Genomic DNA, 26,373 nt, shown 5'->3' with positions numbered 1-26,373 from the left:
AGCACTCCGTCGAAACCCTCTTGTCAAAGCCCTTCCGCCAAAGCACTCCGTCGAAACCCTCTTGTCGAAGCCCTTCCGCCAAAGCACTTTCGTCGAAGCCCTCGGCAAATCCCTCCAGATTGAATTTGTCGTCTAGCCTCCCTAAGTAAGCATAATTTACATTTCCTCGGTTAACTTGAATATTTATTATACAAGCTCTAGGTGTTGTTAATGCTTCATTTACTATTATTTTCTCCATTTTTGTCATAAAGCCAGGTTAGTTTCAATCTCCTATAGCCGAAATCAAATCTTCAATCCATATCTTGTCCGTTATTAATTTTGTTGAATTGTCTTCTTTTTATGTTCAGTCTAACCAAACTCAAACCTTTTATGTCTTGTTTGTTAGTTTAGTTGTGAATAACATGTTGGTTTCTATGTCCAGTATGCTTTAAAATGTTTCATTAGAAATAAAAATATCATGTACGTGTGAGCTTAGGTTTATTTAACTTGTATCCTCTTCCATATAAATAATTAGCAAATTGGATGATTCTCTATAGAGTTTTTGTCACTAGATAATTAGCAATACTCTACGTTTGGTACTTTTGCTTGTTTTTCTCACATATCGACATGTTCTTCCATCGTAATACTTTGGCCAATCATCCTTACTTAAGTGATCATCTGTCAATTATATTGCTCTCTTTTCTATTTGCGATCTCCTTGTTTTTTATGCATGTCACATTCAACACCCACATCAACACTAGCCAAGATCCATCATTATTAAATCTTTCTAACGTTCTTCAATTAGATCCATAATGGTTGTAGATTGGTCAGGCATAGTTAATATGCTTAGAATGGCAATGTAGTTTCCAACTAAGAATCAACGAAAGTCCTTGTATATCATATTTTTTTTATATTCCATAACCATATATTACTTGTATATTATATTCATTGTATATCATATTACTTATATTTAAAAACATGATATTAGTCTAAGACTAATCAAAATAAAAAAGTGACAGAGTATCAATAAATAAAACACAATAATAATACAAGATTTATGTGGAAACTCAAAACGAGAAAAACTATAGACATGGGAGGAAACTTTTCACTATATTGATAAGTCAAGATTACAACTTAAAAAGAGAGAAGAATAATGATAAATATTTTGTGTGTGATGAAAATCCTAACCAAGACCATATATTTATTAAGGGTGACAATTCAGGTGGAATTCCAGTTAGCAGGGTTTAGGTTGACATATTAATGGGTTGAACCATACAAATTTAAATCTGACATGTTTAGTGATTTTTGTCCAAACTTCTAACTTGAACCTAATCTATTTATTTATAGTGGACCCAAACTCGATCTGGTTGGCTAAATTGATGTGATATAGCAATCTATTATAATGTAGCTAAATCATCAATATATGGGAGAAAATGAAGAAATATAACAATCTAGTTTTTATATACATATTTTAAACATTTATTGGATCTAAGAATTAGTAGCAATCTCTATTTCAGATTACACAAATTACAAGCAAATTATACTCCCAATTCAAAATATTATTATTAAAATCCATCAAATAATAGTCCAAACTTCAAATTATAATATCAAATCTGAAAAGATAGCAAAATATGCAAATATTGAAAACCATTAAAATTACCAACTAAAAATATATTTAAAAAATCATAATCCAAACTTCAATTACTACATTCAAATATATTTTTTTACCATGAGAATTTTCATCAACTAAGATAACAAAATATTCAAAATATTTAAGCATTGAGAAATTATTTACATAATAAAAGATCTCAAAGAAAATGCACTCCTCCTTTGTCTTTGAAGTTGTTGTGGAAAATCAAAAAGTAACAAAGTTTAACTATAAAAATTTTAATGAAAAAAACATTAACTCACTATATCCAACATGAATTTACACCTTCAACCAACCTAAGATCTGATCCACCTTTGTTGAGGTTCAAACCCATAATGTCTTGAATTACTTCTTCCAACCGAAGATAAATCTACACAAAAAAAGAAAAGAAAAACTACAATATGAAATATTGAAAAACAGTTTAGATTAAAAAAATTAAAGATCTAAAACTTTATCGTCTTAGATACAAATTACGACTTCAACAAGTTGGGTACGACTTCAACAACTTGGGGGAGACATTGAACTACGAGTATTCTACCACCAAGACTAAAGGCTTAATTTAGATGTTGAAACCAAAAAACCGATCCTTTCTTTCATTTATTGGATCATTCTACGCTGTCGGGAGGGGGCTTTATCCTACGAGACGTCACCTATAATATCATAGCCCTGCCCTCGCCAAATAAACTTCACGCCTTACGAGAAGAAAAGAAGTTGAAACATCCGATTCTTTGTTGACCAGATCCCATGAGTGCTACTAAATGGCACGTCAGAGCTCCCCTCTCGTATCATGATTTGCCGCTGAATTCCGAAGACCAAACTTCCCTGTGATTTGTTGATTCGCATCGATAGAAAGCGAAATCGTAGTTGCCAAGTTAGAGGACTCGTTCTTCGAATGACGGGAGACTCATTCTTTCCGGCTAATGAAGATACTACTCCAATCTTTCCATTCATTCCTAATGGATTCTTCTTTTTCCTAAGAATTGAACGAACCAAGTTCAATTCAAGTTGGTTCACCTATACGAGAGTGAGGAATAAAAACGATTAAGGATTATTAAAAAAAAGTTTGTAACATGTACAAATTTAGATCTTTTGTTATTTGTTATTGTTTTGGGCCTGATTCAATTATTCTATTTTATGGGCCGAAGGCGTTACTGTACTTTCCAATTCTGAAGCTTAGGATCAATGGATATCGCCGTTCAGTACACTCCATTACTGTTCTTTCCAATTCTCTCTCTCTCTATTCATTTCTAACATATGTTCTGTTCTAGCATGAGAATTGCTCTTCATTGACCACAATTGTAATTTGCAGAATGACAAGTCCGCGTCTTTATCATTTCCTCCCCATATGTCTTCTTCTGATTGTTCAGCTGAGCTCAGTATCATCTTGGAAGAAGGAGGAGTTCAGGAACTGTAATCAAACGCCATTCTGCAAACAGGCTAGATCGCGAAAACCCGGTTATTGTTCTCTTGTGGCGACTGATGTTGTCATTTCCGATGGCGATCTTACAGCCAAGCTCGTCCCCAGGAACACCCATGTTCCAGATGATCAAGAATCGGCGAACCCATTACTTCTTTCCTTATCAGTATACCGAGATGGCATATTGCGGCTGAAGATTGATGAAGATCCGACTCTCGATCCTCCTAAAAAGAGGTTCGAGGTCCCCGATGTGATTGTTCCAGAGTTATCTGACAAGAAACTTTGGTTGCAGAGACTAGTGACTGAGGTAATTGGTAGCGATTCGGTTCCTTCATCGATTATTTATCTGTCTGATGGATATGAAGCTGTTATTAGACATGACCCATTTGAGGTATATGTTAGAGAGAAGGGGGGTAAGCGTGTAATGTCATTGAATTCACATGGATTGTTTGATTTTGAACAATTGAGAGTGAAGAAAGAAGGGGAAGACTGGGAAGAGAAATTTAAGGGTCATACTGATTCAAGACCTTTTGGTCCTCAATCAATTAGCTTTGACGTTTCATTTTATGATTCTAGTTTTGTTTATGGTATTCCAGAACATGCCACCAGTCTTGCTTTAAAGCCAACTAGAGGACCTAAGGTTGAAGAATCTGAACCTTATAGGCTTTATAACTTGGATGTATTTGAGTATTTACACGATTCTCCATTTGGGCTATACGGATCTATACCATTCATGATATCACATGGTAAATCTCGTGGTTCGTCTGGTTTTTTCTGGTTGAATGCAGCCGAAATGCAGATTGATGTTCTTGGTTCTGGCTGGGATATTGGCAATGCTTCTGATCCTTCAATTTCTCTTCCTTCTGATCAAAACCGAATCGATACTCTTTGGATGTCAGAAGCTGGTATAGTTGATACCTTCTTCTTCGTAGGACCTAAGCCAAAGGATGTCCTCACGCAATATACAACTGTAACTGGATCCCCAGCATTACCACAGTTATTTGCCACAGCTTATCACCAATGCAGATGGAATTATCGAGATGAGGAAGATGTTGCTCAAGTTGATTCAAAATTCGACGATTATGATATCCCTTACGATGTTCTTTGGCTTGATATTGAGCACACTGATGGGAAAAAATACTTCACATGGGATAGAGTGTTATTCCCTAACCCAGAAGAGATGCAAAACAACTTGGCTGCTAAGGGAAGGCGCATGGTTACTATAGTGGACCCTCATATTAAGAGGGACGAGTCTTTCCCTTTGCACAAGGAAGCTACTGAAAAGGGATACTATGTTAAGGATTCATCCGGTAAAGACTTTGATGGATGGTGTTGGCCTGGTTCATCGTCTTATCTGGATATGATAAGCTCGGAGATTAGGTCATGGTGGGGAGATAAGTTCTCTTATAGCAGTTATGGTGGCTCAACTCCTTCTTTGTACATATGGAATGATATGAATGAGCCCTCTGTTTTTAATGGTCCTGAGGTATGTATGTTCCTAGTTTGTTGATTTCCTTTATTTTGTACAGACTTTAGTCATTTATTTTTATTTTTTTTCTGTTATCAGGTGACGATGCCTAGAGATGCTTTACATGTGGGAGGTGTTGAACATCGAGAATTGCATAATGCGTATGGTTACTATTTTCATATGGGCACCGCTGAAGGCTTGGTAAAGAGAGGAGAGAACAAGGACAGGTCTTTTGTTCTCTCAAGAGCATTCTTTCCCGGAAGTCAAAGGTATGGAGCAGTTTGGACGGGTGACAACACCGCAGAGTGGGAGCATCTTAGGGTTTCGGTTCCGATGGTGTTAACCCTTGGTCTTACAGGAATTGCGTTTTCTGGTAATAGGAATTTATTTTTCCTTTTGTGTATAGTTAGTTAGTTATCTTATGTTTTGACACTTTTTCAATCAAATATCTTATCTGTATGTGGATCAGACGAGATCACGTTTGGGAACATAACTTAATTAGACAAATATTCATAAATTTATACATTTCTCATATGGATCCGGATTCAGATCCAAAAACAGAAAGTGTTTCCAAATAGGTATTAATGAATGCATTTTCTCCAGGTGCGGATGTTGGTGGGTTTTTTGGAAATCCAGAGCCTGAGTTATTACTTCGATGGTATCAGCTTGGTGCTTATTACCCTTTCTTTAGAGCACATGCCCATCATGACACCAAAAGAAGAGAACCCTGGTTGTTTGGGTAGGCTATATATATAGGTATTTTCTATTAACCAAGTATCCGTTCTTATGACAATTCTTGATTGATTTATTCCCAGAGAACGGAAAACAGAACTTATAAGAGAAGCCATACGAACCAGATACACGCTTCTCCCATATTTCTATACTCTATTTAGAGAGGCAAACACAAGTGGTTTTCCAGTTATGCGCCCACTTTGGATGGAGTTCCCTTCTGATGAAGTTACTTTCAGCAATGATGAGGCTTTCATGGTTGGAAACAGTCTTTTGGTTCAAGGGATATTCACAGAGGTAGTCTTTTTGTTCCTTAAATGTTTTGTTTATCATAATTGAATTATAATTATAATTCCTATTTTGTAAGAATTGGAATTGGAACTGAATTACAATTCAATTATTTTGTTTAGATGAATGAATTGTAATTTCAAATTGGGTAGTTGAAATTGAAACTTCAAACTCATATACATTCAATTCCATTATAATTATAATTCTAATTCCTTAGTTTAAGAGATAAAACAAAGGAATTAGACCTCAATTCTACCCGAATGATCATAGCTTAAGTTTATGTATTTTGATTTGCCTAACCTTGAATTTGCTGTCTGTCCAGAAAGCCAAACATGTATCAGTGTATCTACCAGGGGGAGGAGAATCATGGTATGACCTAAACTATGGAACTAAATATGAAGGTGGCAAAACCTATAAGCTTGATGCTTCAGAAGACAACATTCCCGCTTTTCAAAGAGCTGGAACTATTGTACCTAGAAAAGACCGATCTCGTCGAAGTTCCACTCAGATGGTCAATGATCCTTACACTTTGGTAAATATACAGCATATTTGGAACTCTTTTTTTTTTGTTTGATATAAGATTTTTTGTCTGATAAATTCATATTATAGTGTGCTTTGTAGGCCTTAGTTGAAATAAAGGTGATTTGGATTTAATTAATAACTCCTTAGTTCATTAACAATCACTTCATCATTCAAATCATCAACAAAATGATCAAATTATCCTTATTTTATTTTTTATATATATTAAATACAAAATATATTTTAGTCATTTAACTCAAATTAAGAAAGGCTTCTCCAAAGATTTGTTTATTTCAGAAACATCAAATAAGCTCTTAATTTCATTTAGTATAAATAAAGATGATTATGTGATTATTTTTTGCTTGATTTGGTATAGAGATTTTTATATAGATCGTTATCCAGATTATTTTTTTAAAATCATTGTGATTTTTCGAGATGAATACTAGCATGAAAGAAAAACATTCTCCAAAATCAAATTGTTGAAGCTTGAGTTTATTTTTGTAGGTGATAGCTCTTAACAGCACTCAAGAGGCTGTTGGTGAGTTGTATGTAGATGATGGCAAGAGCTTTGAATTCACAAAAGGAGCGTTTATACACAGGCGCTTTGTTTTCTCCAATGGAAAGCTTACATCTTCCAATATAGCATCATCATCTTCCTTGGGCAATCTCCAATACTCGTCCAATTGTGTAATTGAGAGGATTATTCTCTTAGGACATACTTCTGGCGCTAAAGATGCGGTTATTGAACCCTCTAAGAGGAAGGTAAGCATAGAACGTGGCCCACTTTATCTGGCAAGGAAGAACAGCCCAACCGCCTGGACAATTTGCAGGCCTAATGTCCGAATTTCAGATGATTGGACCATTAGTGTTTTGTAATGAAGGTAGCTTCAGCTTGTTTTAAATGGAAGACATGCTTATATCACCTTCGATATAAAGATTAAGCTATCAAAGTGAACTGACTAGAATTTTAGTAGTTTTGCATCTCACTTGATGATACAGTTTCACAAGGCATTTGAAAAACTGTAGTAGCCACACCCTCTTTTGGTTTTCAGTTTGTACTTGTCATTTGAAACAAGAAAGGAACACTTATTTGTTGGATTTTGCATCTGATAGTGGGTTTAGATGCCATTATATTTAGAAGTGGGTGATTATCTAAACTATCTTATACAGATTTAGAAATGTCATTGTTTTTGTGTTACATCTGAATCATTTAAAGATGGGCCTTCAGAATTGATATATTGTTTTTTTTTTTTTAATTTATATTCTAAAAATATATATTACATATGTTTGATAGATGGAGTATTATATAATTGAGATGATTATTATCAAATGTGACAAGGTAAACACAAATTGAAAGGAAGGCAGTGTGTGGATGGTAATTGGTGGATATTGTTTCAAACCATTATAGATCCTTACATGAATGTGATACATTATTGAATGGTTTTGAGTATAGAAGAGTGATTTTAAATCTTTGATTTAAAGGAATCTAAAGATTTTCTTAATATTTTAAGAGTATAAATTATTTCAATTTTATAATTTTATAGAAATAAAATGAATTTATATTTACATATTTAAAAAAATTATAACTTAATCAAATAAATTTTATTAATTTTGTAATTATAACTTTTATTAATGTTATTTATTTATGATTTTTTAAAATTAATTTTATATTTAATTATATATAAAAATAATAATAATATATAACTATTATTTTTTAAAGTAAACTCTCACAAAAACATTCAATTTTACCTAAATTTTCAATTTTGACTGAGTTGGTATAAACTCTACCCTAAAAAAAATAATATAAAATTAGAAGACATACAAGATCACACTAACACATTCCTTGTGCATTTGGCAATTGTTTTTTTAAAACATTCTGAAACAGAGATTGATTTCCATTTTACAAAATGCATTTAAGCTAATTAATTCTTTTTTATGCTTTAATGGAAACAACAGGTAGGTAGTTGAGTATTCAATGACCTAACCAAGACCAGATATCGCCAAAGATAGATCAATGACAGTTCAATAAGATACGAGTCAGAGCATAAACAAACTCCAAATGTCGATAGAAGAAAGGCAACTGGTTGACTATCGTCTTCCCTTCCAAAAAACAACATGCCTAAAATTACCATACAAGAACAAAGGCAGTTGTTTCACTATTAAGTATCGGTCTGAAAATGTCAACATTCTGAATAGTTTGTTAGAGCCGCATCCTTTTGACATCATTTCCAGGTACGCTTGCATCGTTTCCATCACCACTTGCTGCAGAAACAGCAGGAACAATTGGATGTTGGACCTGCACAAAAATATCTTATATCAGGTTTATGCAAAAACAGAACTCTTTAGCAGTGACAACAGCAAAGTTGATGGGAAATGGGAACTTACATTATCATCAGGAACAACAGCATATCTCTCTGTTGGTGAGACCCAAGTTTTCCCTGCATGAACTTAAAATTGGTTAATAAGAATGAAAAGATTGTCATGGACACAATACAAAAATACATGTCAGGAATTGGACCACAAAGGAACCTGGTGTAAGATCGACATTCGCCGGTGATTCTAACTGCTGCCCGTTAGATCCATCCCTCAGTTGTTCTATGATCTTCGGGATGTTTCTTCAGCAACAAAACAAAGCAAGAATAATCTCATCATAAAATGAGCATAAGGAGAAATCTTACTCCTATTTTCAAAAAGCTGAGCTTATTTGGAAACTGCTCACAATTCCAATGGAGAATAGCCAAAGTTAAAATTGGAAGGGTTTCTTCTTTTCGTTTAGTATTAAGATTTTTTGCTGATTTTATCAAGAAAAAAATTATAGTACGATTTTTTTGCTTCATTTGGTATACAGATTATTTTCTCAATGATCTAAAATGTAATATGATTTTTAGTAAACATAACAAATGTAGATTTTTCTGGATTATAAACCAAAAAATAAATGCATACTAAAACAGCCATTGGGACATATATGTGAATTTCTAAGAACACAAATGTATCTGCAAACTCTTTTAACTAGTGTAACAACACTACCAATTTATTTTGATTCCATTGTTAAAATTTTTTTAACACTGCACGTTTAACCCCCCCAACCGATTACAAAGAAAGAAAAATAAATAAACAGAAGGTGTACCAATTAAAATGTTTGTAGGCATGTTTGCTCTTTTAGGAATTTATTAATATATTTGTCTCTTTTGAGAACAGGTAATGATATATACCCTTTTATCATTTATTAAATGGTAGTTCTACATTGAAACTCACTTTGGGACCTGGATTGTATTTGGCATATGTGAATATGGTTAGTTATTGATACTTTACCTGTCAACACACTCTCCAAGTCCAAGCTGTCCATTTGTACCTCTTCCCCAAGAAAAAACATTATTCCTTTCAGTAACAGCAAGAGTATGCCTCCATCCGCAAGAGATCTGAACAACTTTCTGTCAAGGTAACAAATAAAGAAAGTTCAAGAATCTAGTATTAGCATTACCCAGTAGAATTATATATGATAAGAATAGTTTAAACAAGGATTGTAACAGCAAAGAAGAACAATAAAATGATGTTTAGAATGTAATGTTTGTATTTCCCTGATATATTTTCAATTACAAGAGTATATATATAGATACAATAAGAAGAGAAATGAACAGTTGCAGTATGAGTACAAAATCAATTGGTATGAAATGTAGAACATGACCCAAGAGCCTCAATATTGTTGGTTGTTGATATTGAAGGGTCTTTAATATCTCCACTCAAACGAAATAGGAAGACATACACCATGAGTTTGTTGTGGAATTCAAGAAAAAAATTCGACGTAAGACCTGTGGTGAGTATTTCAGCAATTTGATTATCGGTTGAAATGTAGCGGATGTAGAGAGATTTTTGAGCAACACGTTCACGAACAAAGTGAAAATCCATCTCTATATGCTTTGTAGAAGCATGAAAGACAGGATTGGCTTAGAGAAAGGCAACACTAATGTTGTCGCACCAAAGTGTAGGCGGTTGAGGTAGGGAAAAGAGAAGTTCATGTAGAAGGGATTGAAGCCAAATAAATTTGACAGTGGTATGAGTTAGAGCTCAGTATTCGGACTCATTGCTAGACTGAACAATGTCGTTTCTTTGAATTTTACGAGATAAGGTTATCACCAAAAAAATATGTAGTAGTCAGTTGTGGAGCAACGGTCGTCAGAGCAACGAGCCCAGTCAGAGTCGGAAAAATAAGACAATCCAAATGTTTCAGATGGGCGAATGAGGAGTCCATGGTAAGGAGTGTGACGAAGATAGCGAAGAATTCTTTTCACAGCAACCTAATTGTTGAATTATCTCTAAATCTTCTTTAGAATTGGTGCAATTTTCTTTGCACTTGTTGGCAGTCCTTTTAATTACCTTCAATATTCTGTATATATCACACATCTCTAATGTAAACAATAACTCAACATTTGAATACTTAAACTTCTACATAATATCAGAGTAGGTTTTTCCATCTTGAAAAAACTTGTTCAAAATTTTGTGCTGGCTCCAATGGTGGAAATAGTCATTGGAGGAGAACTCAAATAATTCAATTATCTCATATTTTTTAGTATTTTTTTTATCTCTATTTCATCCACCATCCCTTCAGTGGATTATTCTATTGTGTCCTTAGATTCAACGGTGACTATTGTGTCCTTAGATTCAACGGTGACAACTATATCGAATGGGCAAACTCTGTAAAAATGAACATTCGAGGTATAGGAAAATTTCTCAGCTGAATTTGTTCGTCTTCATGTCTTAGACATATTTTTTCCGACATAATCCAAAAATTATCACTTCTCACATCCGTCCAGCGACACTCCGGCAAATCGCTGAAGTAAATAAAAAAAACAAAAACTATCACTTTTCACTTCCGTCCAGCGACACTCCGGCGATTCAAACTCCACTCGTTGTCATCAACATCTAGCGACACTCCGACGATTCAAACGCCAATCGCTGTCATCAACATTCAGCGACACTCCGACGATTCAAAGACACTCGCTATCATCAACATCCAGCGACACTCCGGCGATTCAAAGTCTCTCGTTGTCATCAACATCTAGCGACACTCCGGTGATTCAAAGCGACTCGTTGTCATAAAATATCCAGCGACACTCTGTCGATTCAAAGTCACTTGCTATCATCAATATCCAGCGACACTCTCCAGCGATTCAAAGCCAACTCGCTGTCATAAACATTCAGCGACACTCCGGCGATTCATAGCCACTCACTGTCATCCCCATTTCATCCCCTCGTCAGCATCCTCTTCACTCTCATAACTGACCAAAGCTCTTCCTAAGTCGATTTCGAGGAAATATGTGTCAAGTTGGGCACTCTCAATATCTATTACCCAACTTGAGGGGGAGTGTTGAACTATCTCTCAATCTTCCTTGGAATTAGTGCAACTTTGCTTGCACTCAACATGTTGTTTGTTGTCATCTGTCAGTGCTTTCTTTTATTACACTCAATGTCCTTTAAATATCTGAATTTGTCATTTGAACCAACACTCAAGAGGTAGATATTCCCAGCCTCTAAGGTCCTGGGTTTGAGTTCTATGAGGCAATTGTTTGGATTGGCGGTGATGGTGATGGAAAAGATAAAAGGAGACTCGGAGAATATAGTGAAGCAAAATATTTTGGTTAATGGTAGCGGTGGGTTTTAAAAGAAAAATATTTTGGAGGAAGACGGTTGATGAGATTCAAGCTTATGAAAAAAAGCATAATTCCAATAAGATAGAGGCATGAGCAAGGAGAGTAAGACCAATCTCGGTTAGATGGCGAATCTTGCGTTGAACGACATTATTTTGTTCACTCGTGTGTTAGATGGCGAATCTTGAGTTCAGCGGCACTATTTTGTTCACTCGTGTGAAGGCATGATAAACGAAGTTGGATGCGTGATTTTCAAGATATGGTTTTAAGCTCCTATATTCACCACTCAGTCCAATTGAAGAGTTTTTATAGATGTGTTGAATTGATTTTCAACCGTGTACTAAATTTTAGAAATGTTATTAACATCGGATTTTCGATGTAGTGGATAAAACAAGTGAAACGACTATAGTCATCAACAAAATGGACAAAGTATTGAAAATTATTGGAGAAAAGGGGAGCAATGCCCAAAATATCAGGATAAATTAACTGTAAAGGAGCGTTACAACAAGGTTGTGAAACGAAAAAAAATGTTTACGAGATTTTTCATATTGACAAAAGTCACAGAATTTCTTATTACGAAGAGTAGGTAAATTAAAATAATATATAATGAAAGAGGTGGTTGATGGAGAAGGGTTTAGCAAGAATGGATAAAGAATTCAAGAAAACATACCTGCTCTTGTGGAAATTTAACTTGAACTGGAGAGCAATGGTCATCATTGTCCCCAACACCAACCTGTCCAAACTGAGCAACAAAAACATGATCATTTATGTTACAGACAGCAGAAGAAAAGATCCATCAACCCATATTGGACGAAGTTACCAAGTACAACACAACCAACTTAAGAAATTCAAATGAATCAGCACAATACAATAAAGACTTTATTGTTGGTTTCTTTATTCTCTTGGACAAATATTATGTTTGGTTAAAGCTGTTGGAATTGGGGTATCCAATTACTTTGTTTGTTTAAGGATTTTATTAGAATAAGAATTAGGATAGAACTAAAAGGTGTAAAATTTGTTTAGATGCAATTCCACTCTAATAACCTCAGAATTCCAATACCAGTTTACTGCTGGACGATTCAAACTAAGGCTATTCTTCTAACTATTTTCTAATTAACTAAAATGAGTTTATATGCTGTTACATGCTTATAGACATTATAGACAGTTAAAAAAGTGGAAGAAAGAAAAAGGAAATAGAAGAAGAAAATCAAATAAATCTATTAAAGTTCAAATTTAATGATTTCTCCTATCATAAAATTAAACCGTAATTCAATACCAATTTTTATACAATTGGAATTGAAATTCTAATTCTAATTCTAATTTCATTCATCCAAACATAACCAAATGGTTTTGTTCTTGAAAAAAAATTATCTCCATCTTTAATTATTTGATTTTTCAACCTGGGAAGATACATGTTACACAAAAAAATTGCATCAGAAGAGAAATTTGAAGTCATGGAATAAATGTGGATTCAGTCAATAATGATGATTTCTCAGTTTTCAACATAAGACAAAATTAATGTAGCTATTGTATGTGAAATATTGCAGTGGGAATTTTTTTTCTTGAATGATGAAAGAAGTTGGTTAAGTCATTAACCTTGTTCCATCCCCAACCATATAATTCTCCGTCAGATGTTAACGCCATTGTGTGCCTCCAGCCACCTGATATCTGAAAAATCATAGGCATATCGAAACTATTGTTAGAAGATAAAAAAGAACTTTAAGTTATCGGATCAACAAAAAATTATGTATGTACCAGTTCAGTGGCGAAGAAATACAAAATAAAACTTTATGTAAGAAAGTTTTAGAAAGATGAATGAAAGAAAGACTTCAACAATTTCAACAATACCGCGGATATGAAATGCCCTTGCAATGCTTCGAGCCTATGGGGAACAAGATGGTCCTGAAAATCTCCATGACCAAGCTGACCGTATTTACTCCACCCGTAAGTGTATAAAGCACCTGATGAAGAGACTGATATTGTGTGCCTCCATCCACATGCCACAATTACCATCTTTTCCTCCTGAAAGTCCATGATGTATGATCAGACAATTGCTTAAATGGTTAATGTAGGCCGTTCCGCATAATTTTTAAAAATAAAATAAAAGAATGAGATCAACATCTTGTTATTTGGAAGGTGCTTTAAGTGAGAATTGATCTTGAGATCTCAATCTTTTAAGTTAAGGCTCTTATCATTTAAGCTAACCTGAGTGAATGCTTAATTTCAATTTTAACCACTGCCCATCAATAATTTTCAGAAAAAAAAGAGGAGATTATCTTGAATGACATACATTCACATTTGCAACTTTTTCTGGAATTAAACGGTCAGTTCGGTCACCTAAACCCAAGTTTCCATATCTTCCCCAGCCCCAACCATAAAGTTCACCTTCCTCAGTCACAGCAGCTGTATGTTCAGCACCTGCAGCAACCATTTTGACAGGTATCCCCTACAAAACCCATGAAAAGAAAAAGGTCAACAGAAGCAGTTACATTATATAACAAGTAGATTTTTTTTTTCTATTTAATAATAAATTTCAGAGAGTTGTAGTAAATATAATTAATTTGTTGTGTTTGCTTATACATCTGTCCATCATATACAAGTGGGATAGCAAGCAAATTAAACGGATCAGAGAAAGGCACACAAGTGATCTATTTGCTCTGAATTTCCCTTTTTTTTAAATGATCGTGAAAGCTCGAATTCACGACCTTGTGCCGATAAGCCTTGCGCTATTATGTACCATAGTTCACTAAATTAGGCACAAGTGAGTTATCCTTGGATGTTGACAACCGGCCATAGGGTAATATGCAACATATCCGACCGCCTAGGGCCACCCTCCCATCCCGGGTACCCCTTACCGATACTTAACCAACTAGGCTGAATCATTTTTGTTAATTTTAACGTTAAAATATTATATATATATATATATATATATATATATATATATATATATATATATATAATTTTCTTTTAATAACATACAAGAAAGAATTAAAAAAAAAATTGCATAGAGCACTCCAACACTCCAGACCGCTACTAGATGTTGTAACGGTAGTAGGATATATTAGTAGTAGTATAGAGGTAGTATAGACTATTTGGTAAGTATACGTGTAACATGGTAATTACAATAGTAAGTTAATAGCTTATTAGTAGCTTATAAATAGTAAGAGTGTGTATTATTTGGGGAATAAAATGAAATAGTGTTAAACCTAGTGTATCTCCTCTAAAAAGCTTAGGTCATTGTTTGTATCAACTACATTTCTTCTAAGAATCCTACATCTCTAGGTGTAACATATGCCATCCTAGCCTAAGATCAGAAAAAAATAAAACACAAGGTTTATAAGACAAAATATCAAGAAAATAATTGTAAAAAGACTATATAAATACCTTGAAGGCCTCAATCTTCTGTGGCACAAGTGAGTCCTCTGTGGTACCAAGACCAAGTTGACCATTTTGATTACGTCCCCAACTTCAAAAAGTAAAATAGTTTATTTTCACATAAAAATGCATCCAATATTATTAATATACGATTGATATGATCTACATTAACATAAATAAAATCATTAACAAGAAAAAAAATAGAAAAAGGATTCAAAATATGCCTAAGAGTCCACAAACCTCTGCACCTCGCCTTCCATGGTAACTGCCAGACAGTGGCTGTCCCCACAAGCTATTTGCCTAATCCGTAGTCCTTGCAATGCTTTTATTGGCTGAGGAATAAATAAGTCACTTGAGTTCCCATGTCCTAACCTCCCAAAATCACCCCTACAAGAATTCCAGCAGGAAAGTTGTTTAATCAAACAAAAAATAGAAAATGTTAATCAAGAGATGCAATAGAGGAAATACTGACATAGGACAAAAGTAGATGAGTTAAATGGCTATTGTTTTGATGGATCAAACAAAGAAATAAATAATAAAGAGCATAGAGAACAAAATGACCTTTTAGGAGTGCAAGCAGATATCCAAACTCCATTATCATACAATGACTTTTTTATTTCCTTAAAGAGTTGATAATCACCCAGAGTAGATCAAGTGGTCAAAGTCTTGAACAAAAAGGTTGAGGTGTCAAGTTCAACACTAAAAGGCAAATGACAACCCTAATTATGTGATTACCACGATTACTGAGCAACAAGAGAAGTTCAACACTATATTATCACTGTCATACAAGATAGATGAAGAGTTACAACTCAAGAATTATAGTGTTCATTTAAGTATGAATCAAGAGTTACTCTCAACAAAGAGATACACTTCACTATGAGCGTTGTTTCAACTTTCACTTCCCAAGGACTAAACCGTTCTATTCAGCTAGATAGTAAAGATTGGCCTTCATTTTATCAAGATATGAGATAACTTATGAACATTCGTGGGCTAGACTTCTGCTTTGTGGTTGGACACAGGCAAGCCAAGAAAAACAGATGGGGGCAAAAAGCTAAATTTCCAACTAGTACCAAGGGAAGTTAAAGTATTTTCATCATAAAGATAATGAAGAAAGTAGAGATCAATCAAACATGCAAAATGGTTCAAAGGAGGAAAAACAAATACTCACCAGCCCCAACTATACACTTGTTTGCTTGATTCAGATAAAGCAATGGTGTGATCAGCTCCGCAGATAACCGATACTATATCATGATCATCTAGTGCACCCAATTGAGCAGGAACCAATCTATCTTCAGCATCACCAAGTCCTAATTGGCCATCCTCTCCTCGACCCCAAGAACAAACAACATTTCCAGCTAAAGAAGAAATCCAGAATGTCAATTTCCCCATTAATGAAAATTTCAGGACTAAACATACAACTAGAAAGCATTCAACACACATGACAGCAGCTACATGAGAAGAATGATTAATAAAACAAACAAACAAGTCAAACTAAGGTTTATCACACTGCAATCTAGCCAAATGTAGCCTATAGGTAAAAGGGTATTCAAATTATATATAAGATCAACAGTACAAGAATGGAGAAAGAAGTGAAAAGAAAGCAACATACAGAGGAGAGCAACAGAATGGCTAGCTCCAGCAGAAATGAAAAGAACTTGACGAATCAGCGGCGACCCACGAGTCATCTCTCCATCATTTACTCCTTGAGCTTCCATATCTCTCTGGAGAAGTTTCTTTCAAAACCCAAATGAACAGTTTGATTTGCTATGAATTTTGTTTCCCCACCTCACAGAAAACAGAGAGCATTGAAAGGATGACAGTGGTGGTGGGAGATATTCAAAAGTATGTTCCTGGGATTCTCTCTCTGGTAGTAGAAAGAGAATAACTACTGGGGCTGACAGTATTAAATTCGAAGATAGGGATAGTAATGCTTGTTTTCGTTTAGGCCATCTATACAAAAAAAATCTCTATAGCCTATAGGAGTGAATATATTCATCTAGGTTCTACCTTTTTAAGGGATCTAAGGTAAAGTGTAATTACAACCATACAAATGGAGATGAAAATGGAGAACAGTGGAGAGAAAGAGATAGACTGCCGGCGGCAGGTGAAAGCCACGGTGGTGGACGGTGAGGAAGACGACGCCGCCGTCATTTTTTTTTTTTATATTCGTTTTCATTTATTAATTATATATAATTTATTTTACTTTTTTTTTTAAAATTTCAATATTATATAAAAAGTTAAAAATTAATATTTATTAATCGTAAACAAATTTAACCATTTAATCAAAAGCTTAATTTATATTTGTGGCCGAACCCATTAATTTATGATTAATTATTTCTTTTTAAATTTCAATATTATATAAAAAAATTAAAAATTAATATTTTAGTAACCCGTAAACAAACTTAACCATTTAATCAAACGCAAAATTTGTATTTGTGGCCGAACCCATTAATTTATGATTAATTATTTCTTTTTAAATTTCAATATTATATAAAAAAGTTAAAAATTAATATTTTAGTAACCCGTAAACAAACTTAACCATTTAATCAAACGCAAAATTTGTATTTATCGCCGAACCCATTAATTTATGATTTATATATATATATTTTTTTTTTCACTAGACTAAAAAGAGGGGTTTTAAAAAATAAAATAATATAGTAAAAAGTAAAATTAATTTTGTTTTGATTTAACATTAGTAGCTAGGATTGAATGAGATAAAATATTTTTTAATTGAAAATTGATGAAAACAAAATATTTTTAAATTATACAGCAAAATATTTTGTTAATAAATTATTTTTACTAAATAGTTTTTTTTATACATAAATTTAATTTCTATAAAGGCTCTAAGAAAAAACTTAAATTGTTTTCTTAATTTTATTTACATATTAATTTGATTAAACTATGATTTGTAATGATGGTATTTTTTATATATAACAACAAAAATATATATAAAGGGAGAGAAAAAAATCAAAATATTTGGATTTTGCTTTATTAAAGAGTAATGGATATAAATAAATATTGGGAAATAGTTAATTTATTTTTAATATTTAGAAAATAATATAAATACATGAATGTAATAATAAAGCAAAACATATCAATATATTTAAAAGATAATATCAAGATGGTCCCTAGTTATATGATAATGATGAATATTATTAAACCAAATATACTAATACTTGTTGTATTCATAGGTGTAAGTTCAATGGATTATTTATAAAATTATTAATACAACTCAATATTTAGAATAAAAGTGATTTGTTCAATATTATGAGTCTAGTCATATAATGAGTGACTGAACCAGAAATTAGACTAACCTGAAATTGGAGTTAGGAGCTTCAATTATATATGAAAAAAATAAATTAAGGGGCTTAAAAAATACACTTTTGAGCTTATAATTTGTCTTACCTACTTCAAGATAACTTATACAAAATTGTTATTATCTTTTAAAAAAAATACATAAAGATTTGATAGTTAATAATTATTTTTTTACTTATCTTTAAACATTATAGTCATAATTTCATAAAAAAGAAAATATAGATGGTGTATATATGAATAACATATAAATGATTAAAGTAGTCAAATAAAAAATTACCACTACTACCGACAATTGTAGTGAAAAAAAAACATAAAGATAAATATTTGAAAAAAAACACATCAAACTGAGAGTTGGGTATTATTGTGTATGTAATTTTTATTTTTTAAATTTTTTTAACACATTTTAAAAACAATATAATTAAAGATATATAATATTTTAATTTTATAACTAAATTAAAAATTAGCTTAATGATATATTTTTATAAACTTAATGATATAGGTGGAGCGTTTCAAATATTGAAATATATTTTTTAGTTTTTTTTAATTACATGATTCTTGCCCTATGTTACATCGCCCTAGTCACATGACCCCGACCTCGTATACAAATATAGTATACAAGAATGATATTAGAGCTCATATTTTTTTAAGTTGTATTTGAATATTTTGTCCATGGAGATAAATGTCAATGTTCTTACTCAAATAAATCAAATATAAAGTGTGATATCAACAAATGATAGTTGAATGTCTTTAATTATACTCATGCACCTTATGTTTCAAATTTCTATGAAATTGGGAATTGTTAGAATGTAACAAATTTGCTCTCTATTCTAATAGACAATCAACATAAGAAAAACCTAAAGAAACCCACAACATGAATCGTACTTCAAATGACAATAGTTAATATGAGATTAAAAGGCACGGGCATTGAGACTAGATTTGTAAATAAGATTTGTATTTTAATTTGAGATTATTTATATATAATATACTTAGGATAGTTAAGTTGGTAAAGAATTTATTTAAAAAATTAAAGGTTTCAGATTTAATTTCTATTAAGAATTAGCTCTCATTTAAATTAGTTGTTAAATATTATAATGGTAAGAAATCATCATAGTTACTTTAAAAATAAATTGAGATAAAAAAAGGTCATTGATATTTATGTAATGAAAAAGTAAACGGGAAATGGAGAGAATGGAAAATAATAAAGGAGAGTCGGCGTAATTGATGGAAAATTATCACATGGAAGAAGAAAAATTATTGATTGTGCATCATTCATGGCATAGCGCCCACCACTAGATTTGGAAGACTTTCATCCTAGGGCTTGTTCTATATTTGGTAATTTTAAGTTTTTTTTTAAAGGTTTTATTCAAACAAAAATATTTTTGTTTGATAAAGAAACAAGTTATATGTCTTGTTTTTAATGAGTTAATGTATATTAAAAATGATAATAATATTTTTAAGCACCATGTTATCCTAAATTGCAATAATACAATATTTTTTCATGCAAAAGTTATTCGAAAGAATTCTATTGTGAATAGTGTTTCATTTAAAGTACGAGATATTTGATGAAATTTTTGACTCCCAAATTTTTCCCAATAAAATCATATAAAAATTAAGTTATTTGGGTTTTTAATTTATTAAATTATTATAATGTCTTTATGAATTTAGAATTTAAATTTTATAAAGATAAAGTAATGTATTTTAGTTGATGAAATAAGTAATTTAATGGTTATAATGATAGCGATGTGATAAAGAGTTTTTTTTATAATTTTTATTTTAAAATCTTAAAAAAAATCTAAAAAAACTTCAAACAACATCCAGAATGAAAAATTAAAATTAAGAAAAATAGATTTGACAATCATCATGATCAGTGGCGGACCTAGAAATATTTTCTCGGCGGGGCCAAATACCTAATAACGTAGCATTTTTTGGCTATCAAATAAATGCATTTTTTAATTAAAATTTTACTCGATAATTACATAAAAATACTAATAAGCACAATTACTAAATTATTCTTGTCCATGAGTCGGTACAAAAGAAGACAAATATCTTCATTACGTTGACTATATCAATCAATCAATTCAAGAAAATTTCCTTTATTTGATAAACTACTTGACTCATCATGTCCTCGAAAAGGTAATCCTTGCCTCAATAGAAAGCGTGTTACATCAAATATTACCGTTAAACATGTGTGATAATTTATTTCTATATCACGACCATGTGTACGTAAAACGTTTCTAACGTTATGTCTTTGATCTTAAAATGATTCAAATTGAATTCTAGCTTCATTATGACAACTATTTGAAGTTCTCATATGACGATTGAATCTTTCTAATGCTCTTTTCCAATTTTTGTACTCATCTCCTATAAATGTATCATCTACGTTTTCTCTATTTAAAGGTTTGAAAAGATAACACCAAAAACAAAATGATGCATCTTTTGATATGCTATATTCTAACCATGTATATTTGATCAGTAACATTAGACTCATTAGTAGGCTCATTAATTGATTGAGAAGACTCATGCTGGTCATGTGATGTAGAAGTACAAATTCGTTTATAGAACATCTTCATTATTTTATATCCTACATAAAATAAATGATTAAAAATAAATATGTGTCACAAACCCTAAATAAAATCTAACAAATACATTTATTTGTTGAAATAATTTAAAATTAATTTAAAATTAAGAAATATAAAATAATATTTTACCCTTATATTTATATAAAATATTTAAAGGTTTGAAAAGATAACACCAAAAACAAAATGATGCATCTTTTGATATTCTATATTCTAACCATGTATATTTGATTGAGTAACATTAGACTCATTAATTGAGAAGACTCATTAAATGTTAGAGACAGGGTTTGATCACCTGACCTCTACTATACATTTCAACTCCAAAACCACTCAAACAAAGCCTTATTTGATAAACATATATATATTATATCTTAAAAGTTTTACCCTGGTTGGGGGAGGCCCGGGCCCCCCAAGGCCCCCTTGTAGGTCCGCCACTGATCATGATTAAGGTGAGCCGGTTGAACAATTATTAAGGTGAACATAATACATCTTAACATTTGAATCTCTTGATATCCCTTGTGGTAATAGAGAGGAGTTCTAAGATTTCACTTGTTTTAATACTTGTGTTCTTTATTGTAACCAATCATTGATGAATTCAATATCAAAAAGATAATTTTACTTAGTAATTATATTAAAAAGTCATCAAAATTAAAATTGAATATTTTTAGTTAGTATAAGAATTTCTAAACCGTGATTATTGTAATTTTTGTTATTTAAAATTAATTTTTAGATAATAATCTAAATTATTATATAACTTGTTCTATTGGATATATATATATATATATTATTATTATTTTGACAAACCAATTCCTCTGCTACTGAATAGGGTGTTTCCCAGTTGCGGACCAATCAAAATTTAGAAACATTATTATATTAATAAATCAAAGCTGAGTTGAAAGGAAGAGAGAGAACCCGAAACCCGGATTTCATTCCGGGTTCAGCACAAACGCCGTTAAACGGAATGTAGAGATACGGTATTGAGTGAAGCATACTTCGCTCCAGGCGCCATGTTAACAGAATGTAGAGATACAGTATTGGTGAAGCATACTTCTCTCCAGGCGTCATGTAAAAAGTGAAGCATACTTCGCTTCAATTAGTTTATATGCCTAGAGGTTCATGTAAAACCTCCAACACATCAATGTAAAGACATTTTAGCGTTCATGTAAAAATATTTATTCATTCATGTATGTAAACCCATTGGAGAATGTGGAGAGACTGTTTTCAGTGAAACATACTTCACTCCAAACGCCATGTAAAACAGAAGTGAAGCATACTTCACTTCAAGCGCCATGTAAAACGGAAGTGAAACATACTTCGCTCCAAGCGCCATGTAAAACAGAAGTGAAGCATACTTCACTTCAAGCGCCATGTAAAACGGAAGTGAAACATACTTCGCTCCAAGCGCCATGTAAAACGGAAGTGAAGCATACTTCACTTCAAGCGCCATATAAAACGGAAGTGAAACATATTTCACTTCAAGCGCCATGTAAAACGGAAGTGAATCATACTTCACTTTAAGCACCATGTAAAACAGAAGTGAATCATACTTCGCTCCAAGCACCATGTAAAACGGAAGTGAAACATACTTCACTTCAAGCGCCATGAAAAACAGAAGTGAAACATACTTCGCTCCAAGCGCCATGTAAAACAGAAGTGAAGAGATGCGCTTTTTAATGAAGCTTACTTCACTTCAATTAGTTTATATGTCTAAAGGTTCATGTAAAATCTCCAACACATCCATGTAAATACATTTTAGAATTCTTGTAAAAACATTTATTCATTCATGTATTTAAACCCATTGGAGAATGTGGAGAGATTATTTTCAGTGATGCATACTTCACATCAAGCGCCATGTAAAATAAAAGTGAAGCATACTTCGCTCCAAGCGCCATGTAAAACGGAAGTGAAGCATACTTCGCTCCAAGCGCCATGTAAAACGAAAGTGAAGCATACTTTGCTCCAAGCGCCATATAAAACGGAAGTGAAGTATACTTCATTTCAAAAGCACATATCAAGGTATAAAATAAATTTTTCCCGCTGCAAATTCTTTTATAATAATATATATATAAACCCTAATATCATTTTATATTATAAAAACTTCCTTCTAATTCATCTCTCTCTCTCTTCAAGCTTCTGCCTCCTTTCACGGCGATTCGAATCCGGCTCCCTGTCTACAAGAAAATATTTTGTTAAGAAGATTGAAAATTAGTCTAAAAAATGGTACGTACACCAAAATCGTGAAGTTTTCTTTGTATTTATGAAACTCTAGGATTACTTACGCACAATGAGGTCGTTATTTCATTCATATTTAGGAAACCCTACTCCGAAAATGTCATGTTCAATGAAAATCCTTCGTATTTAGAAAAACCTACTTAGGGTTAGTTTTAATTATGGTTTTGTATATTATTTCCACGAAACCGTAGTTACTGTGTAGGAAAAATTATTTTTGTTATTAACGAAGCATATTTTTTGAATGTGCAGACAACAAACAACGAAATCGTCCCAAATACTATAGGCAAAGAATGTATTTTTTGCCCCAATCAATTATCTATTGAAGATAAAGTATTCTCCGCTACAATCTTCTCGCAAAATAACATTTGACGGGGGTGGCGTCGAAGGTTCTTTGTGGTCTTTGGGATGATGTTAATCCAACATTGGATCTCCTGAAGTGTGCAACGATTTGTTGTTGTACATCTGCGATTTCTCTGTTAATCCAACATTGGTCGAGTTTTTGTCTTCTTTTTGTAGATTCAGGTAAACCATATCTATAAGAGAGTGTTCATCTTCTTTTATGTTTTTAATCGTCTTCTCAAAGTGTCTAGATGAAGCCGTCTATGCTATTAAGCAGGTAAAACTCTAAACGATCTTCTCGTATTTTTAACAGGTACAATGTCGGCTCACACTTGTTAAAAAATATATTGTAAAAAATAGACAGAGTTATGCTTCTCATCCCTATGTAAATTTAGGATCAGATTTTGTCTTTAAAGCATTTATCTTTGTTCTTAAGTCTGTTTAATCATGGAAGATTGATATTTACATACTAACCATTCCATAATTGTCAACAGACAACAGAATTCTAGACTGAAGCTGATATTCTCTCGAAGCTATACCACCCGAATGTTGTGACCTTTTATGGTGTTGTGTAGAATGGACCAGGAGGAACTCTTGCTGCTATGATAGAATATATAGAGAATGGTTCTCTTAGGAATGCTCTAATTTCAAAAGAGAGGTAAAGGTTAATTTAATTGCATTATCCATGTCAACCTATTTATCTCAATGCCTGACCCGATTGATATAACTGGTATAAGGCATCTTGATCGTCGAAAGAAGCTATTGATTGCAAAGGATGCTGCATTTGGAATGGAATACTTGCATTCAAAAAATATTGTGCACTTGGATTTGAAATGTGACAACTTACTTGTAAACTTGAAGGATCCTCTGCGACCCATTTGTACGGTAATTATCCCTGTATTCCTAGTAACAAATGCCAACTCAATGCATTATCAGATAATGATATCAAAATTGTTTGCTCAGGTGGGGTGATTTTGGTTTGTCGAAGATAAAAAGGAATAAATGGTGTTAGAGGTACCCTTCCATGGATGGCGCCGGAGCTACTAAATGGTAACAGTAGTAAGGTTTCTGAAAAGGTCAGGCATTAACATTATAAATTGATCATCTAGCAGTTTCTTTAGAAAACTTAACAATAAAGTGCAATATAAGGTGTGCGCATCAAATGCGGTAGGGAAATTATTTCTAGATTTGAATAAGTTTTCTAGCCTATCTCTCTTGATTCTTTCTACTTGTGCAATATGAATTTTACATCTAGCTAGTTCCGTGAGAGATTCAGAAAAAAAACTTTTGGCTCAACTTGTGCTTCCATTAAAATTTATAAATGTAGGATATGGTATATTCATATACAAAACCCGATGATTCTTGTTAGTAGTTACTCCAAAACAAGACGCAACGTCTTGTTTTGTTATAAGGGTATTGTTATATGGACTTTTATAATTGGAGTTGGGCCTTGTTATTGATTGATCAACACATTCCTAATCCTAATTAATAAAACCTCAATTTATCTAGAACATACTTAATTTTCTGCTATTTATTTGCCCATAACTTCTTTCTCTACGTACCACATGTCAAACACTAAGATAGTAGAATTCTTTATTCTCACAAGTTCATCTTTGTTGTCCCTTGTGAGGATGAAATTATCGACATAAACAATAAGATCTGCCAATTTCTTATGAGGAGCGCCTCTGATACATTCACTACTTGCTGGGATTGTGAATCATTTTCCTAAGAAATACTTGAGAATAAGGAAATGAGGAGGATGATAAGGGTGGCAAACAATGTACGTGTGGTATCTGATCATGATTCATAATGGGTTAGGTCAATTTTGGAAGAGGTGGGAGATGCGAATGATGGGTCATGGAGCTTATTGCCTTATTTCTTTGCTACTTTCATGACATCCAACATCTGGACCACAACTACCTTCAATGTGGATACTGGGGGATTTAACAACAACATCCACTGTTTAGAAAGGTGTATAAGTTTTGCTGCATGCTTTAGTTAAGGTTCTAGTTATTTTTTTCAATTGAAAAAATTCTCACTTTTCATAAAATAAATTAAAAAATATTTTTTGTAGATGCATTTGTACAGTGATTTCTAGGAGTGAGTTTGTTAGACTCGAAAGATAATGTCAGCAAAGACAGTCTTTCTCCAATGGTCATCATGTCAATGGTACACATGATCATCCAAATATGCAGAGCCGTTTGTCAGCTGAAGCAAGTATAAAAGCGACAATGCAGCTCTTTGTTAAATTTTTTACTGGAATTATATTGGATGCATGTACTGAATCCAATAGGTAAAATAACTAGAACCAACATAACTTAATTTACTGTTGTAGTAATGTTGCTATCTAAAATAAAAATGGGGCAAAATTATTTATATTTGATTCTGGAAGATCTCAACTGGTTACAAAATTGATATTCATGGATCAGATGTGTGAAATATCGCCATACCTAGCTAGAAGCTCGCTTGAAGTGCACATACTTTGTACTATTCTGCAATCAATATACAACCAGTAGTATACAACAAATTTGTCAACCATAGCACTAACATTGTTAATTTTATCCCCTCAACAATCTCCAGCTGTCCATGCATCTTCTGTAGTTAGGTCTCGTGGAAACTCAACTCCACAAGCCCCCTCCTCCTTCTCTGGTACTATTGTTCATGAATACAATTACTTCAAGCCTTCGTCATCATCTGCTTTGGCTTCTTCTTCTGCCCATAATCATAATACACAATTGGATAATCAACTCTATGATGCTGGTGGTGGCGGAAACACACATCATCATAAGAACAATAAATGGTCAGGTCCATTAAATTATAGCTCAAGTAGCAAAAATAAGTAC

At 32.8% G+C, this 26,373-nt stretch overlaps 2 protein-coding genes and 1 pseudogene across 2 annotated transcripts; 2 read left to right on the top strand and 1 right to left on the bottom strand.

Moving 5' to 3' along the window:
- The first annotated feature begins 2,846 nt into the window (after positions 1–2,846).
- Positions 2,847–7,280, top strand: LOC124944024 (probable glucan 1,3-alpha-glucosidase). Its single transcript, XM_047484482.1, has 6 exons — positions 2,847–4,530; positions 4,612–4,885; positions 5,116–5,251; positions 5,328–5,538; positions 5,852–6,061; positions 6,553–7,280. The coding sequence occupies exons 1-6, from the start codon at positions 2,938–2,940 to the stop codon at positions 6,922–6,924; spliced, it is 2,796 nt and encodes a 931-aa protein (XP_047340438.1). The 5' UTR covers positions 2,847–2,937; the 3' UTR covers positions 6,925–7,280.
- Positions 7,281–8,093: 813 nt separating this feature from the next.
- LOC124941832 (ultraviolet-B receptor UVR8-like) lies at positions 8,094–17,043 on the bottom strand. Its single transcript, XM_047482187.1, has 12 exons — positions 16,678–17,043; positions 16,237–16,423; positions 15,309–15,455; positions 15,078–15,159; positions 13,984–14,139; positions 13,542–13,715; positions 13,290–13,361; positions 12,364–12,435; positions 9,361–9,479; positions 8,578–8,663; positions 8,434–8,486; positions 8,094–8,344 (listed from the first exon to the last, which is right to left on the bottom strand). The coding sequence occupies exons 1-12, from the start codon at positions 16,781–16,783 to the stop codon at positions 8,249–8,251; spliced, it is 1,350 nt and encodes a 449-aa protein (XP_047338143.1). The 5' UTR covers positions 16,784–17,043; the 3' UTR covers positions 8,094–8,248.
- Positions 17,044–17,118: 75 nt separating this feature from the next.
- LOC124943616 lies at positions 17,119–24,904 on the top strand (annotated as a pseudogene).
- Positions 24,905–26,373: the final 1,469 nt, after the last annotated feature.

This window comes from Impatiens glandulifera, chromosome 6 (assembly GCF_907164915.1).
Source record: "Impatiens glandulifera chromosome 6, dImpGla2.1, whole genome shotgun sequence".
In the NCBI taxonomy this organism is placed as follows: Eukaryota; Viridiplantae; Streptophyta; class Magnoliopsida; order Ericales; family Balsaminaceae; genus Impatiens; species Impatiens glandulifera.
The sequence above is the reverse complement of the archived record's forward strand: the minus strand, read 5'-3'. Positions and strand labels throughout refer to the sequence as shown.